This window comes from Arachis hypogaea, chromosome 5 (genome assembly GCF_003086295.3).
Source record: "Arachis hypogaea cultivar Tifrunner chromosome 5, arahy.Tifrunner.gnm2.J5K5, whole genome shotgun sequence".
In the NCBI taxonomy this organism is placed as follows: domain Eukaryota; kingdom Viridiplantae; phylum Streptophyta; class Magnoliopsida; order Fabales; family Fabaceae; genus Arachis; species Arachis hypogaea.
In genome coordinates this window covers 90893692-90912253 of record NC_092040.1, presented here as the reverse complement: position 1 = coordinate 90912253, position 18562 = coordinate 90893692, and the positions used below count along the sequence as shown (strand labels likewise).

General features: G+C 35.1%; 2 protein-coding genes and 1 pseudogene across 4 annotated transcripts; 1 reads left to right on the top strand and 2 right to left on the bottom strand.

Annotated features, from left to right (window-relative positions):
- The first annotated feature begins 701 nt into the window (after nucleotides 1-701).
- Nucleotides 702-3869, top strand: LOC112801870 (uncharacterized). Of its 3 annotated transcripts, none has more exons than XM_025844817.3 (3): nucleotides 702-1421; nucleotides 2139-2281; nucleotides 2558-3869. In XM_025844817.3, the coding sequence occupies exons 1-3, from the start codon at nucleotides 1281-1283 to the stop codon at nucleotides 3345-3347; spliced, it is 1074 nt and encodes a 357-aa protein (XP_025700602.1). In that variant the 5' UTR covers nucleotides 702-1280; the 3' UTR covers nucleotides 3348-3869. The 3 variants fall into 3 exon arrangements, with proteins under 3 accessions (XP_025700602.1, XP_025700603.1, XP_025700601.1); XM_025844818.3 differs by having other exon boundaries at nucleotides 715-1421; nucleotides 2139-2275; XM_025844816.3 differs by having other exon boundaries at nucleotides 715-1421; nucleotides 2139-2299.
- Nucleotides 3870-4553: 684 nt separating this feature from the next.
- On the bottom strand, nucleotides 4554-10313 carry LOC112801869 (dolichyl-diphosphooligosaccharide--protein glycosyltransferase subunit STT3B; the record flags this gene model as incomplete). The annotated part of the gene is given in 6 exon segments (XM_025844815.3): nucleotides 4554-5099; nucleotides 5937-5996; nucleotides 6674-6796; nucleotides 7436-7890; nucleotides 7964-8500; nucleotides 9169-10313. Coding segments are annotated over 6 exon segments (2220 nt in total). The 3' UTR covers nucleotides 4554-4969.
- Nucleotides 10314-11991: 1678 nt separating this feature from the next.
- On the bottom strand, nucleotides 11992-16610 carry LOC112801868 (succinate--CoA ligase [ADP-forming] subunit alpha-2, mitochondrial-like; annotated as a pseudogene).
- Nucleotides 16611-18562: the final 1952 nt, after the last annotated feature.

Sequence of the window (18562 nt, the reverse complement as noted above, 5' to 3'; positions counted from 1 at the left end):
TGTGCTTGCACAATCATTTGACTTTCCTTCTAAACCAACTTTATTTATTTCTTTACTAATATATAGTATGGAATTATGTTTTCAATTAATTAATATTACCAGTATATCTGAATACTACTTTTGTGTATTTTGTTTGAAAAATTTGCAATGCTATTGTCATAGTAATTTAAGCCATATTGAGAAAAAAATGGTGCATGTAAAGGATCAAGACTCCAAGAGTGTTGACTCACTTATAATGTATATTTATATTTATATTAATTAGATTACACTTCAATTTATCTTTATTCGTATGATAAAACATTATTCATATTAATATATTGTTAGTGTGATAAATTAAATTTTTTATACAAGCAAAATATTCTATATTTTAAAAGGAAAAGTCTAGGAGGCAGCAATTTTATTACATTTTGGCCAGCAAAGATGAGTCATTGGATGAAATCTTACACCAATTTCAGACCATCAAATCATCATTGATGGTTAGTTGATGACTATCAATCACAAATATTGCTGGCCTCTAGCATTATTTATTTTAAAATAATAATATTTGTATGATAAAAATTTGTAATATTTTATTATTTACAATAAATTGCTAAATTTGTTATAAATACGATTAAGGAACAACAAAATTGAATTAAAATATAACAAATTTTACAAATAAAATTTCAACCATAGTGACCTAATACATTTAAAACTAATTTCCATTTTTATATTTTTGGTTCAAAACCTTAACCCCCAAAACGGGAAAAAAAGGATTGGCATGTTACTTAAAAGAGGAATTAACAAGAAGAAGAAGAATCCATTCCCATTCTCCACATCCAAAATTTTCAATCTCAGAAGAAAGAGAGAAAGAAATAAAGAAGAGTAATGGTAGTGTGGAATAAAGTCAAATCCCCTATTGAACTAGAGGAAGAAGAAGAAGCTTAGGAAATAAAGAACCCTATTTTTCATTTCATTTTTGTTTTTTCTCTTTTCTTTTTCTTTTATTTTCTCACTCTCTTTACCAACATAATACAGAGTTTTATTTTAAAACCCTTGTTTTTCTTCATCCTCTAATTTCCCTTTCCCTTCTTCTTCTTCTTCCTCCTCCTCCAAGATCAGATTTTTCTTTGACCCTTTTCATCTTTAGGCGCAATTCCACCCTCCACTCTTCCACCCACTTCACCAAACCCTCACTTTTTCTCGAATTAATTGGTTGCCCCTTTTTTCTGTATATGTGAAGAAGCTATTATTCCTTTGGTGTGAGATCGTAGATCTTTGGTGTCGGCGACCGATCGGAGAAGATGTCGCCGTCGAACGGGTTGCAGAACGGCGGCGGCGTCTGTGGCGGTGTCGGCGGCGGTGGAAGTGGGTTGAATTATATTGAGCACCAAGTCTCTAAGCTCGACACACTCGCTGGTGTGGCTATTAAGTATGGCGTTGAGGTATATAGCTACTTCAATTTTTCTTTTTTCATGATCTTATTGTGCATTATTTTCTTATGATTCTGAACTTGGGGTGCCTTAAACGTGGTAAAGTTTACCCTTTTCTTCTGGGTTTCATTCTGAGGTCCTATTTTCATTTTGTTTACACCCTTTTCTTCAATACTTTTTGGTGTCCTGTGTTGTGCTTGTTTAAACTTATTTAACTCTTTTTTTTTGGGAATGATGGAAGGTTGTGTATGTTTGATTTGTTTTTGTTTTGTTATTCCACCAAACCGATCTGAAGGAACCATTTAAGTTAAGTGGCTCGATTTCTGATTAGTTATTTAATCAAAGTTTTCTCCTTTGAGTTAATATTCTCCACTTTTGGGATTTGAGATTAGTGGAATGGCTATGCAGGTGAGAATAAGTAACGATAGGTAGAAATTGTTTTGAAGTTGGGGCAGAACTTGAATTCATTTGATTTCCAACCTATTTGACTTTTCATTTTCCAAATATTGTTTATTTTTATTCATTTCCAGTGGCATACAAATTACTATTAGAGATACTGCATTATCATGAAGATATGGTAATATACAAAGTAGATGATTGTATAATGTGCAGAAATGCCTATAAGGCTATAACAATGAATGCGTCAGAAATTTTTTACTTCTGGCCAGCAATGCATGGATGATTGCTTTTTGGGCTGTGATATCATGATACTGAACTCTCCTTATTCAGGTAGCTGATATCAAAAGGATGAACGGGTTAGCCACGGATCTTCAAATGTTTGCACTGAAGACATTGAAAATTCCGTTACCGGGACGACATCCGCCATCCCCCTCTCCCACTCCGAGTGTACCTAATGGACATGCAAAGTTGGGGTACTACCATATACTCATGTATTGTGTTTTCTAATTCTTCCCCATGTCATTGTGCAACAATTTATTATTGCTTTTCAAGGATGCTTTTGCAAGTTTGTGGTGCATCATCAACCCATGATATTTACAGTTTGATGAAAATTCTTGCTGCTACTCTACATGTTTTGGCTTGTATCTTTTTTCTTTGGGGATGAGTTTTGTTTGATGTTCTAGGCTGTTGCTTCAATTCAAAATCTGCTGGTTTCACAAACTAATCTTTTTAGGTTAAAATCATTGCAGGGATAATAGCTCGGAAAGAAGACCCCCACGTGCAGGTCAATACGGCATGAAGGAACCTCTACAATCCTTAAGATTTAAACCACCCAAGGAGAAGGTTTCTCCAGCCATGACCATTTTGCAGAAATACTATGGATTGAGTTCTTCTATAGCTAGAGATACATCTGAGACAGAATTGGCAGTTTATGCATCTGATAATTCAGATCATTCTGGAGATGATTGGTTTCCCAAAACTTCGCCAATTTCTGACCTTCGATCAAACCATTACCCCAGGTCAACAAATATAGTGTATGATTTATTGACTGGGAATGATGAAATGCATGAGTATGTGCCTCTTGCGGACATTGGAGATGTGGGAGGTGAGAAATCTGATGAGAAATCCGTTCGCAGACGGCAGAAAGCTGAAGTTGATAGCAGACCTGTTACACCAGAAAAGATTCTGAAGGAAGGAATTAACGGGGGGTCAAATGGTTTTTCTTCAAATGGAAAAGCGTTGTCTATGAGGCCAAAATCAGCTAGTCGAGCAAATCTGCTTTCAGAATCAGAATCAGGATGGTTAGATTCTATTGCAGTGGGGATGGGCGAATCCATCTTTACCGATACTCTTTCTGGAGTACGCAAATCATCAAGTGCGTCAAGCCTGAGAGAGCAGGAAAAGAACAATTCGGCCTCAGCTTGGCCAACCACAATGTGGAATCTGAAACCGGATTTGCAAGCAGCTATCTCCAAACCCATCTTTGATGGCTTACCGATCCCAATAACTGGTCGGAGGAGCAAAACTGCCCTTGATTAGTTGAAACCCTTCCCTTGGAGAAAAATTATTATTTTTTTTTGACATTATACAAATTACAAAACATAAATTGCAACAAGATGCAAATCTTTTGGGTAAGTAAGCATGAGCCAAAGATGTAGAAAGTTGGAGAAACAAAATACATGGTTAGGATATTTATTCCAGGCTTAGAATAACAAGGGGATCAGTGACCTCCCAAAGCAGCTAAAGCTGAGGAACAGGTGCAAGAAACTTGGTATGCAAAACTGGTTTCTGTGAAATGCACCAGGTTGCCCCACCCACCTGGATCACAGAAGTTACTTACAGATCGATAGCCTCATTTGTTGAATGATTGGGTCAAGCAAAGTGCAAGTCATTCTGTCCAGTCATCACTTGTATCAAGTCATTATATTTGTGTATGTATCTAAGGTTTATTCTTTTTCTTCAGGCCCTTTACTTTATATACTCTGCATTGACAGAAAAATGTGCAAACCATGTTACATGGCCTTTTATATTGGATTTATTTATGTCTTATATTTTATATTACATGGATTTGCGTACCCTCAATTAGATACATCTGGTTAGTACAAGAGATCAGGCTATATCAGATTATTTTATTCTTATAAAGTATGCATTCTATTTACTATTTAGGATAAAAAATTATGTGAAGTGGTACGTATATCTGATTTGCAGAAGTTCTAAGAAAACCTATGGTAGTGCTCATGTTTAAGGTAGGGTAGGTGCACTGTTCACGTGAATGTGTTATATACTTATACTTATATATATCACGGCCATAAAATAATAAAAGCAAGGATTGTTTTGTGAAGGAGAGATACCGGTGTGAATGCTTGTTTTAGTTGAGAAAAGCAATGCTAAGCAATGATTTATTAGCAATTAATATCTACTATTGAGACACCAATATAGAGATTAATGGACATGCATGTCCCCTTTTTTCATTTCTCGAGACAACGACATGGCACATGGCTTGAATCACGTTTGCCGGCACAATGAAAATGATGGGTGTTGTTGAATTTGAAAATGAACAATCATGAGGCTCTAAATGTTTGGACAGAAGCACCAGAGGATATTCCAAAGGCTTTTTTTCTGTCTGTCTGAACATTTGAGGCACTTCTAATTGAGTGGCCTAGCACAATTTGATGTTATCACACCTCATGCTACGCGTGTGTTGTTTTTATCAGATAAAGATTCACAAGAACATTAATGGTATACTTAGTACGAATCAGATGACAATTTCCATTGACAAATTTCATATATAAAATTACAGCGCTTACTCAAAAAAAAAAAAAAAAAAAAGAAGAAGGGGGGGGGGGGGGGATCTCTAATAATCCAGTTAATTATAGGGGAAAATTTGTATCGTTTAAGCAATCATGCCCAAACAAGTAGCACTTACAGCACAAGGTTATATCGACCAGTTGGAATGCAATGGTACCTTTTTTTCTAAAAAGAAATGATTCCAAAGCTTTAACTTAAATGTATTCTACATGTAAATACTTCAAAAATCAGTCCACAATCTGTAACGTAGCTAAACACGTTTTTCAATTCTCAAGTTCACTCACTACAATGCTCTATCGTTCCCGCAAAGAAAACAAAGTCTAACTTTAACTTCTTTTTTTCCTTTCTAAAAGTTACCACCTGTTTTTAGGTGGTTTCACTTTATAAATACGAACTATCCAGTTTTGGGTAGTGAAGGCCTCTTCCAAGTACTCGAGCTTTATGTCCTTATTCCCAATTTCAACTCCTCGAGCGCGATCAAACCTGTCATTCCACAATACAGGCAGTTGTAAATAAGGTATCAATTATCAAGCAAATACACTATATTCACAATTTGTTGTGCCAATTTCAGAACTTCAATCATTAATCTTTGGACAAAGGATAACTGGCAATGTCAGGGGCCTGAATCAGAGTGCTATGTGTAGAAAACAAGGTGGGTTTAGCTGAAATAAGATAGCGAACAGTGAAAACTGCACATCTGACCATCTGTTAAGTGATGCACATGTGCGACTGTTGGGGAGGTGAGGGCGGCAATAACGATTCATTTTCCAAGCCTAAAAACGCAGGTCACACTTGTAAAAAGGCACCAAGATTTTACCAGGATTTCAGATTTTAGGGACTAATATCAAGTGTTACATGGGTTAGTCTCAATATACTATATAGGGTTGGTCACCTCTTCCTTAGAAGAATGAATAATATCTAATAGGAATCATCAAAAACCCATGTAATTCCAAAATTCAGATGAACTATGACTTTCAGAAAGCTAATCAAGTCATAGATTCATTAAATACCCTAGTAAAAACCACCTACATGTAATTGTACTTCCCCCTCGTGTCAATGACAGGGTGCATATATAGATTCTATGCATAATATCTTCATAAATATCATTGTCAATAAGGATATATACCAATACTAATTGTTCATTATAGTCTTATATGCTCACATGCATAGAACAACATAAATAAGATTCTTTAAAAAAAGAAAAATAAAAGAATATAATGATATAAATAACATTGGCTACCTGTCAGTGAAGATACAAAATTTTATGCTGCGCCAGTGTTAAATAAACAAGTATAAACCGTAAGGGATATGGAAACTTACCCAGGTGGTTTGCCATATTCTGTAGTGAGCTCCCCAAACCGATAATAAGATAGTTTGTACCTGATAATCACCGGAAAAAAAATGCATAAGTCACCATGTATCAATTCATCACTTGCCTTTACATGTAAATAACAAATAATATTGTGCTTGTTTAAGTGTTATTAAGTTGTTAGAAAAATATCTTTTTCCAAATGAAAAAAAAAATTTATTATTTTTTATTGTTTTTGGCAAAATTTTAGTAGTTAAAATAAAAACACTAGAAAAATAAAAATAAAACATCTCTTTTAGCAGCTAAAATTTGCATTTTTAAAAAAATCTTTTTTACTTAAAAAAAGATGTGTTTAATATAATAAATATACAAAAAATACTTTTATATTGTTGTACCCAAACATAATTGTTAAATAAAAAGATGTTTTACATAAGATACCTAAACATGAAATTCCTTTTACTTTCTAAACGATCTTTTAAAAAAAGATCACTTGAAAAAAAATCTTATAGAAACACATCAAACAAGCCTTTACATCTTTTTTTTAAAAGATCCTTTTTACTTAAAAAAATGTTTTTAACATAGTAAATAAACAAAAAATTACTTTTATATTGTTGTATCCAAATATGGATCTTTTCTTATTTTTAATGTCTCAAGGGAAGAATCCAACAGATTTGTATAAATATAGACTTCTTGGAAGTAAACAGTGATTCAAAAAGCAAAGCCCAACTCGAAGTTGAAAGAAACTTACATAAGACAGTTCAACATCTTGGGAGCTGCACCTTTATCTACACGATACTCTCCATTGACAAGGTAATCAGGTTCCTTAATTACAGGAAAAACCCCACCACCGATTCTCACCATCCAGAGAAATCTATACAAAATTATGAATATCAGTACAAAAATGTTGCAAGGCCTTATAGGAGTTAAGATATAGACTACTTGCTCAAATGATAATTTTTTAATTTTATTAATTATTTTAAAAAGAAAATTGAAAGATGGCGACAACTATGAAATGATCAAATATGCATCAATTTACATATTCACAAGTAAAGAAAATATAGCAAAAGGAAAATCTACTAGCACAGTGTCCAAGCTCATTCTAGTGAGTCAATTATAAAACAAGATATATCTTTTATTGCCACAGCAATGCAAAGTATCAAACCATGAGAAACAGAAGTATGCTTGACACAAGTGTTCATAGAAATAGACTACCGATGTGTACTATCTTAAAATGGATTGCCAATGAAACTTATTTTTTAAACAATATGAGGGCTATCATTCACAATACAATACGTATGGACAAGAAACACAAGCAAGGATGAGGAGAAACTAGAAAAACGATTTTTGAGAACAAAAACAACCAATTGCGATAAATGGAACTCTTGCAATCATTAAGCATAACAATGTAACAAAATGATTCTAAGTTCAGGTGACAACCCTAAAACTTTTATATGCTAAACAACTCAAATGAACATAGAAAAGCATTGTATATTACTTCAGATGGACTTACTTATTAATATCATCAGAAGAATAGCCAGTAACACCGCCGAACACAACTAATACATAGTCAACATCAAGCGATCTCATTATCTCATAGGCCTCATCCTCATACGATGACATTGCCCGCCCAACAGTTGCTATATGTGTATTATTCCAGGTGTTATTGTCAACAATAACTGTCCTGTTACCCATGGCTGTTATTTGATAACCATAATCCCACCAAGACATCACCTTGGCATCTGGTGGGGTGTTCTGGCGAAGCCAAAAGTAAGCTTCACGATAATCATCAAAGATGACCCTGTTTCCATGAGCCCCCCTTGCAGCCAAGACAATCGAGGGAGATGAATAAGCCTCTGATGTGACCCAGGTGCAGTGAATAGCATATCTAGTCAGTAGATAGAAAGCACCCAGAAGCAAGAAAATAGCACCATTTCTTTGGAAAGGCTGGGAATTATCAATTACACCCTGCATGGAAGTAACCATAAAGTGTTAAAATTCACATTAGCAATTGCCCACTAATTCCATTGAAAGTTCTAACCTTGGAAGAACTCTTTGCAGTGCTAGCTCCTTTGCTAGAACCACTTTGAACAGCTTGGCTTTGGGACCTCACCAACCGAGTCAGATTCTTCACAGTAGCAGAAACCGCAATAGCACTAATGAGGCACACAGCAGGGGTAGCAACAAGAATCAAACGAACCATCACACCAGCAAAGTACATGCTTGTAAGGCCATACATAACAATGAAGATCGTGGCATCTGACAAGCGCTTGAAGCAGAAGTAGAGCCCAGCAGGGAAAAGTATAAGCAAGATATGGAAATCGAACATGAAGGATGACCAAGCAGTTGGCTGATGCTCAGAGACAGATGCAATGATTGGAATGTGATCCTTAGCATATGTTGGATCAAGCAAGGAGTAAAACCTTCCTGTCCATGGAGAAATGTAGCCGGATGCTGTGCCTACTCCCAAAGCAATGGCTCCAACACTAACTGCACCAGTTACCGTGATCCTCAAAAATGCTTCAAACAATTTTGCATCACTGAGCAAATGTCTTACCCAATCTAGGAAGAAAAAAACCTGGGAAAACAATGAGAATTGGCGTCACAAGAAGATCACATGCATTCAGAGGGAGCAGCAATTCACCATAAACATCATTCTGATATTTTGTTGTAACAATCAATTCATAATCCTAACTATCAAAGATAAATTCAACTTGAATGACAAGGGAAACAGAGAATAAAGTATTGCAACTACAGATCAAATCAAATATATAACAAGGCAGGCCACCTGGGCGGGAAAAAACAAACTAAAACAGCTAGGTTGTAAATGCATCCATCAAAGGTAATTTCCTCAATGTAATTACAAAAGACCTATAAACTATGAAGTGCCAAACACAGATCACTTCACAAGTTCACATCTGCATTGTTCATGATTTGATTAAATCCAGTCTGACCTAGTTTTCAGCAATCCTACAATTTGATTCTGCCACATATTCTACATGCAAGGTGATGTGCGAGCACAAGATGAATAACAAGCAACGCTCAACTCAGTAACTGATTACTATAACAATGATTTTAAATTGGACTCAACAACCTATGCTATATTTTCCATAATGCAGACACAATTAAAACCAGGAATGCGAACAAGAATGCAACTCAATCAATAACATATTATCAACTTGCTCGAAAATCATCTGTCATACGCACAAAAAGCAATTCAACAAGGCAACATAGAAAAATCTCAACCTGCATCAAGAAAAACACGCCCATAGCAGCCATGTGCTCTCCAGACTGAACATGCTGGAACCCAACGAACCTAATCTGCATAGCAAGCAACATTCCCACTACATACATACAATTATAAGCTACATACAACCTCAACGAGTACCTCCCAGTAACCAACAACACCAACACATAAAGTGGCACCAAATTGATGATAAACACATAACCACCCCAAGCCGAAACCATGTAGAAGTATCCAAACGCCGAAGCCAGAGCCCAAGCCAACGACCCAGTGTTAACAGCCTTAACAAACAAGTAAAATGTCAACAAAAGCGCGAAAATAGCAACGCCTTCATTGTCATAGGACCCTGCCACAGACCGCGAAATATACCCAGGGCAGATTGCAATCAAAGCCGCGGCGACGATCCCTGCGCCGGAATCCCAAATCTCCTTGCCGAAGAAGTAAGCAACGAGGGTGGTGTTGGAGGCGAAAAACGGCGCCGTTAGGACGCAAACCTCGCGGATGTGGACTGCAAAACGGAGGAAGCGGAGGACCCAGTAGAGCGCGGCGGCAGTGAGCATGAGACCGGGGTAGAGGGTTCCGCCGATGATGCGTCCAAGTGGGTACCAGCTCTCCGAGTCGAACCAATTCCAGAACTCGGCGAAGCCGTTTTTTGTGAGGTAAAGAGTGGTGCGGTAGTTGAAGTAAGGGTCGAACTCGTGGATCATGGACTCGTAGCGGAGAACACTGAAGAGGCGAGTGATGAAGGCTAGGATGTAGATGAGTGTGAGGACAGTGACGCGGATCAGAAGCTCTTGCTGCTTGGTCTTGAGCTTGAGGGTTTTGGAGAACGAGAAATTGTTGAAGAGATCTTGCGCCATTGATGACGACGAGGAAGGTGGCGGCCGTGGTGATCCGGGTTTCGAGCTGGCTGCCATGGTTGAGCGGATCGGAATGGTAGGAAATTTGATTTCTTTTGTATGGGAGTGGAGAAAACGGAGTGGATTTTGTTAGGGTGTGGGGATTTCCATGGAAAATTTGAAAAACCCTAGTGTGAGTGTGTGTGTTGCAGTTGGGGTGTAATGAGAGTGTGGATCTGATCGAAGAAGAGAGGAAGAAGAGTCAAAGTCAACAACAAATATGAAAATGGTAAATAGAGTGAGTGAATCAAACAAAGTGAGAGTTATTCCTTATTCCAATCCAAACCCAAATGAGGGATCTGAATAGTGTATATACCAAACACTAGACAAGAGCTAAAACCAAAGGTTGGTGAATGAAATCCAAGATACTCCAAACTCCAAAGTCCAAAATCCGCAGAACAAACGAAAACGAGGTACCCTTAATAGTTAATACTACTACTGGCTTGGAATTTATTGCTTTCAAGTTTTAGGACTAAGTAAAGGAAACGAGTTTATTGCTTGGATTTTTGGACCACAGCTTTGAGCTTATGAGCTACAGAGCACAAGGCCCAATACAGACGGTGACAAGAAAACCATGCACATTTAACCAAAAATAGAAATAGGAAAAACAATCTCAGCAGAAAATACTTAAATTGGTTCAACGAATTTTAATTTGGATATGTTGGTGTCATATAAATTTTTATCTTAGAAATCTTTGATACTTCGTCGAACATATTAATTTTTATATTGTTTTCAATCAAATTTTAATGTGTTCGACAAATAAATTTTTAGTAAATTTTATTATAAGATAATTAAATTTTTAAAAATATCATTATAAGACAAAGTTTAGTTTTAATGTATTGTTATGTAAAACGTTTAATACAATTATGAAATCATATCTATTTTTTGGATGACTATTTAGTGGTCAATATAACAAGTAATTATTTATGCTGATGTGACGTTATGTGATTAAATACACGTGTAAAATTATTTTACGTCGACGGTATATCAAAATTAAAATCTAAGACAAATTAATTCCCTTTAAAAATAATAAAAAATACATTTTTTATAAGTGAAAATAACTTTTGTATTTGACAAAATGTTAATACATATGATTCAAAATTTTGTGACAACATTTAGATAATACTTAAGAGTGTACCAAAAATCCGAACCAAAATTTGATTTTTAGATATCCTTTCTTCATTTCTTAAATGGATTTTTTTCATTAACAAAAAATAGTAAACATCATCAAATTTTTAGGATAAATCTATTTCATTTTCTAATCATATTTATATCTAAGTCTAATTTCTAAAATTCTTTTGAATATATATATATATATATATATATAGCGGTTTACTCGTCAAAATAATTTTTATGGATGGCACACTAGAACTAGGTGTTTAATGTCACACAGGCGATGAACTTCATCTTCTGGACAAAAAACTGCCCTTTTCGACTAATGGTAATTCTTCAACAGCAAGAGCTGAAGTGCAATTTAGAACTTAAAGATTGAGATATGTAGAACGAGGTTTATTTATCGTACCAGTCAGCATAGCATTTAAGACTAGTCTTACAAAATTCCTGATTTTTGCATCATCAGGTTATATCATGCATACAATCCATAGGCTAATATAATATTGTTCCCTCTTGTTCAAAACTTATGGATGTTCTAAAAAAAATAGCTACCTTAATTGCCAATGTTCTAACCAATAATAACTTGCTAAATCTGTTTTTCTTTCTCTTTTTCTTCTTTTTTGCCTCTTTGAACGTTACTATCACTTTTTAGTTTCTAGTCCATCACTGAATTACAATGACGTACCAAAATATGACAAGTGACAACATATGTATGCCCAAGATTATCCACAGCGAATCATAAGACAAACATTATAGGTGACCAACTTTGCAGAACAATTTTAGGTAGTTCGAAAGTCACTGCAACAGGGTGAGTTTATATCATAATGCGTATTGATAACAAAGCTACCATAAACATGCACAGAAGTACCCAGTTGCAGGCTACCGATGCAGAAACAGCAATTTTAAGCTGCTGGAAATTCACTGCAAATGATAAATTAGATGTTTACAAATCGGTGCCACAAAACTGGTAGAGACCATAACAATCTTGCCGGAAATACGAAGAATCTTGAATGACTTTTTAACCTTTTTTTTTTATTTTAATGCACCTCTCAGCCTTTCTTTGGGGGAAAAAGGAAAAAGTCCCATTGCTATCAATGGGGATCAAGTTTTCCGATTGTGTTATAGACAACAAAAACCAATATGGTTTGATTAAAAGTCAAATGAACCCAAACTATTGCACCAAACCCCTCTGCTTGAAAACATCTAGCATAGCGACTCCAATTTTGGCAGGGGACTCCACAACGGTGACACCAGCTTCCCTCAAGGTTTTGATTTTGTCTTGTGCGGTGCCCTTGCCACCCGAGACAATAGCTGCACAAACGAGCACAAACAAATTCAGGATGTATGGTTGATTTAATACCAATCATAATAAAATTACGTAAAATGAACATATAACTAAGAAGTATCCCAAAGCTAAATGGCCAAAATATCAACTAAACTCCTCCAATCTATAGTGCAGTTTTCAATGAGAACTTCAGTCTTTAATAGAACAGTTTCGAAATGAACGATACTTTCTCCCCTCAACAAACTAAGGGTGCCTCCTCTGTATTAAGCAAATTGTAGCACATTAAGGCTTAAGCATAAGATGCTTTACATGAACTCATTCATATCAAACAACACAGTTCTTGGTCAAACTAAAAGGGAAAACATATAGTAGTTAATAATTGTCACTTGTTAACTAAACTAATAAATTCAAAATCCCTTGGCTTGCAAAATAAAAGGCATCAACTGACATTGTGGCATTTAAGGACATCCATAAATATCAGTTATAAATTGTAAACTAAAACCCATGGCATGGAGAGAAAGGAGCAAAATAAGCATGCATTATGCTATCTAATTCTCCAAAACAAGCAACAAGCCGCATTGGTATGTTCCATTACAAGTCATCAGTTCCACATATATATAAAATATCCTTACCTCCAGCATGGCCCATACGACGGCCAGGGGGAGCAGTTAATCCAGCAATAAATGCAACAACAGGCTTCTCGGTACCACTTGCCTGTATAGAATGCCATTTCAAAGTTAAGAACCGCCTAACATCAACATGGTAGTCTAAAATAACATGATAACTGAGCATGTTTATGATATGTAGCATAAATATCACCGGGCAACACTTTATAACATTTAATATATGCACAACAATATATGGACCTTTTTTCTACTACACATGATCATATATAACAAAATGAATGAACCAAAAGCTTTTAGACCTAGTTAATACAAGCAGAATAACAACAAAACATAAAATTTTGAAAATGTTGGACCAAGAAGAAGATAACATTTAGAAGTGATGGCTAGCAATGAATTGCTTTAATATCCACTCACCCATAAAAAGAGTAATCTATCACTTAAAAGTTAAAACATTTGGAAATTTGGAACAGAATACTGCAGCAGCAAGTTCTACTCATATTATAATTCAGCATAACATAAATACTTTCCTCAAAATCATAATTATAATGTAGGAAACATATTATGAAAGCCTAGCTGTGTTCCTTACTCACAAGATCAAAAACATGTTTTAATTTCTCAAATACTGATAATTAAGTAAAAGACAAAATCATATGCACAGCTAATAATTAAAAACGAACCTTGATTAATGCAGCAGCATCCTCTTCTGCAGTTCCTCCAATCTCTCCAATAAGAATGATACCTGAATTAAACAAACAGAAAGTATTTACAAATGACTCTACCCCATAATTCCCAGAGGAAAACACTTCACGATACAAAGAAAATACTCACAGAAGTCACTGCCAAGGATCAGAAGATAGTCAAAACATGCAGTAATATAAATGACAATAAAAGAGATAAAATATGACAACGTACCTTCTGTCTGAGGGTCTGCAATGAATTTCTCAAGGCAATCAACAAAGTTTGTTCCATTAAAGGGATCTCCTCCAATACCGACACATGTGGATTGTCCAAGGCCAACAGCAGTCGTTTGGAAAACCTAAATAGTTAAGAACACATACTTTATCCTTTGTTAAACAATGAACATCATTAATTATGAATCAAAATGAACTTGAATATTCAAATGATAATAACTCCCAGGAATAAAAGCCAGCTATTTGGTAACAAACATGAATGCTGAATCAGTGTTGCTAAACTAAAATTATAAAAGATGCATGCAAGTAGAGGCATTAAATGTCAAGAAACTGAGCAAGAAAATTGATCCATTGAAACCTATAGTTGATTATCGTGCTCCAACTAAGAACTGGAGTGAACCAAAACAGATGATAATTCAAAAAGTGGCATATAAATATTTTATGAATGGTATAATCACAAGTGGAAAAGCAGTAGGTCAATGAACCAATTTTCAACTGAAGAAAAGTGGCAAAAGATACATCAGTATCCCAAGTAGTATGTGCCAATATTTTCCTCTACATACTACCGATATCATATCCCATGAAAAATTTGGGAAAAAAAATTAAAAAGAACCCAATCCAGACAAACAACACTTACCATTTAGCCAAAAAATTCAATTGCATCCACTATTGAACAAACTATATATTCAACTCGAAATCAAAATAATGACTCACCGCTTCATATGTCAAGGTACCAGAACGAGATACAATTCCAATACGGCCAGGTTTATGAATGTAACCAGGCATGATTCCGATTTTGCATTCCCCAGGCTTGATGATACCAGGGCAGTTTGGTCCTATCAAACGAGTTTTGGACTGCTGGTTAAGAGCAGCTTTAACTTTTACCTAGCATAAACACAATAACTTTAGTAATATTTTCAGCAGCAGTGAGCAATATGTAAACTACACTAGTGTAATGGTGCTTAGCAATCGCTCAAGTTCAAACATAAGATTTCATATGATATTTTAATATTAGTCCATAAGTCCAGATTCTCATATCCATTAATACTACCAATAGTTTTATGCGTTTGTCAAGCTAATCTTTCACTACTAAACACTACAATATCAAACCTATAAATAGAACGAAATAGATTTCAAAGAATCAACAATTGAAACCTCTACATGTAATAAGATAAACCTATCTCGGAATAAAAAGGAAAAAAAGTTCTATTTACATAGGTTGTTATAAGTAAGTTCCAAATACCGTTGACCTAATAGAAGAGATTAATTCATAATGCCCAATTAAGCATATAATAACAACCAAACTCTTTCTCACTAGGTGGAATTTCCTATGTATACTATCTTTAGACACATATATTGTGACGATCCCAATCAGCTTCTCTCAATGTGGAATAACTGATAATAACTATTTATACTGAACTACATAGATGGAATAGACATGCTGTCTTAAGCCATGTAAATGCTAACATAAAAAAAAAAAATATAACAAAACCGATGAAGCATCAACGCATCATTTGAGTGTCACACACACATGAATCTTGCATTAAACATAGACAACACATGTCTATACATGTTTACCTCAAAAATTGTTTCGTTGACCGTGACATACTGACACAACATAGACAGTCATCTAAAATTGAAAAAGGAAATAACATATAACTTCCAAGTTCATTAGAAACTTCGAAGAAAATTTTCATTATTGAAACAATGAGACTTAAGGCAAGGCAAGGCAAGGTGAAGCTCATATACTTAGGGATTATGAATAATGAATCAATCTCTACAATTCTACTATATATCTGGTGTACTAGTATCCTACAAATTTGACATTATAGAGTGAGAAAATTACCATATCATGCTGGGAATGCCTTCAGTGATGCAAACAACAAGATCCAATTCAGCCTCCATGGCTTCCATAATTGCTGCCGCGGCAAAAGGTGGAGGAACATAGATGACTGAAGCATTGGCCTTCGTCTCAGCCTTCGCCTCCGCAACAGTGTTGAACACAGGTAGACCCAAATGCTCCGTACCACCCTTCTTTGGTGTCACACCACCCACCTAATCACCCGCACATAACATCAAACACATAGAGATCAGCCACGTATTCAGTTCAATCCTTCATTTCACTGACACACATTATTTCATTTCAAGTTTCAACATCACACACATAACAAACGAATAGAACCTAAGGATCGCTAATCCAAATTCAAAATGGGTCAACAAATTCAGCTGATCGCGGAAATGTTGGAAGGAGGAAGGACGGGGAGATTACCATTTGGTGCCGTATTCGATAGCTTGCTCGGTGTGGAAGGTGCCGTTCTTGCCGGTAATGCCTTGGCAAATGACGCGGGTGGTCTTGTCAACAAAGACGGCGGGGGAGGGAGTGGGACTCGCCGTGAAGTGGCGGATGGAGTGGCCGCGACGGGAGGCGAAGGTGGCGATCAGCTTGGTTAACGCTTGGCGACCCATCTTGTTCGTCCTTGTTCACTGTCTCTGTCTCAGATCTGTGTTGAGTTTGAAACTTTGAATGCAGTGAATTTTCTTCTATGCTCGCTTTTCTGCAACTGATGTTCACTTGTCTAATTTGCTTTCCTTAGGGCAAGCGCAATTTTCTGTGACAAAAAATTAAAATAAAATAAAAATTCAAAAAAAAAAAGAAATAATTGAAGTAAGAATTTTGGCCTAAAAGGCTAAAACATTTGGGCTTATTGATGTTTGGGGAAGAATAATCGAATTCATGTATAGATATTATTCATGTTCCAAAAAAAACTGATATGTATTATTTTTAATTTAATTGTCTTGTTAAATCTATTAAAAATATAAATTTACGACCTTATATATATGTATAACGGATATTTATGTATTGAATTTTACCTTAACATCTGATATTATAATCACATCTTTCATCGAGTTATAATTCAAATGGCATAATCTCTTCATATTCACCTAGAAGTTATGAATTTCAATCTCATTCTTAACTTAAAAAAAAAAAATTTCTAATCACATTTTGTCCATTATTAAATACTAATTTATTTTTATGTTATTATCTGGAAACAAAATTATTTTTACTTATTCGGTAGCACATAATTAAATGTAATTGCATGTCTATTTTATCCCATGTTTCACTATCTTTTCTATTATTTATTGGACTTTTTTTATTTAGGTGTTCAATGTCTCATAAGAACATGATTCTTTTGGTACTGATTACTCTATAATTTATAACCAACTTAGATTGATTGAATTGTTAACTTACTTGTTTTATGTATAGAGCTCAAATTGGCTTATAGTTAATCTTTGGTTTGGTCAACTAGAAATGATACTAAAAAAATCAAAATTACTCTATAGTCTATACATTGCTATAGTAGCAATTAGCAAAATGAGACTTGGTCAATCCATAAATTTTCTTAATATATAATTAAAGTATAAGTGCTCAAAGTACTAAATTCACCCTAATTTTTTCACGGGAAAAATTGTTACAGAGACCGAATTGTGCCAGAAATTTACTGTTTGAATAAACTTATTGGCTCTGAATCGGATGCAACCACATATTTCTGTAACATGTATCTAGCAATCGCATTTTCAGCAATCTATTCAAGATGCATAGCATCAGTGTTTTCATACTTTTAGAAGAACCTAGAGTTAGAATCATTTAGAGCGGGGATTCGTTTGGACAAAATATATCCATCCTTAAGTTCCTAACCAGTTGCGCAGATACAACTCTCAAATCTCACGTTTTTAGTTGTATTTGCTATTCTTAAAATTCTGCAGAAGAAATAATAAAAAGAAAAAGCCTAACTAGAGAATATTTCCTTGTCATGAAAAACACTGGTAACACTATAATATATTCATTAACATAGAAGAAAAGATTAACTATGGACTCCATAATAATTTATTTTCACATTACTTCGTTAAAAAAAATTTTATCAGGAATTTTCTGCTCACTACAATGAATTGTCAATCATATCGGTTCTTTACACTTTAATCGACAAGAAAAAGGGAGGGGTTGGAGGACAGCTATTCATCTTCCTTATAATATAAAGTAAAAGAGAAACTGTTTCTTACCTTTATACAGTATACACTGAAAATATATGTAATCATCTGCCTAAATAAACCAAAGTTAGCAGCAATGTAAGTTATTTCCTGGTGTGGGTAAGCCAAAGATCATGGTGTTCGTATATCACCTTCACAGAACTTCCATGATCCATCTTTCTTGCCTCTTGAGGATATACTTAACTTTATAAGTGCTGTAATTAATTAAAAATTGAAAGTTAATGAAAAAATGACAGAAGCAGGAAGTAGTGCAAAATGTTACAGGGAAAAGGGGGGAAAATTGAATGGAGAAAATAATGAAGGATTAGCAAAAATGATTAGGTCTGTCTAGCCAATAGATCACAGAAAATACAAGGTTATGCAAGTAAACTATATACCTGTAGTAATTTGGGGTTCTTTTGCTGAGAATCATCAACTAGTTCTGCTGCTTCCTCTAGGAGAGCCTCTATTTCTGCCATGTCTACTCCACTCCATCTGATAGAATGTCCGCTCGTAGGACAGACAATTTAGCAAAA

Excerpts from the sequence above, each read along its gene's own strand:
- LOC112801870 (XM_025844816.3), top strand. The coding sequence starts at position 1,281 with ATGTCGCCGTCGAACGGGTTGCAGAACGGCGGCGGCGTCTGTGGCGGT. Across the intron at positions 1,422-2,138 it reads CTATTAAGTATGGCGTTGAG|GTAGCTGATATCAAAAGGAT; the intron begins GTATATAGCTAC and ends CTCCTTATTCAG. Across the intron at positions 2,300-2,557 it reads GGGTACTACCATATACTCAT|GGATAATAGCTCGGAAAGAA; the intron begins GTATTGTGTTTT and ends AAATCATTGCAG.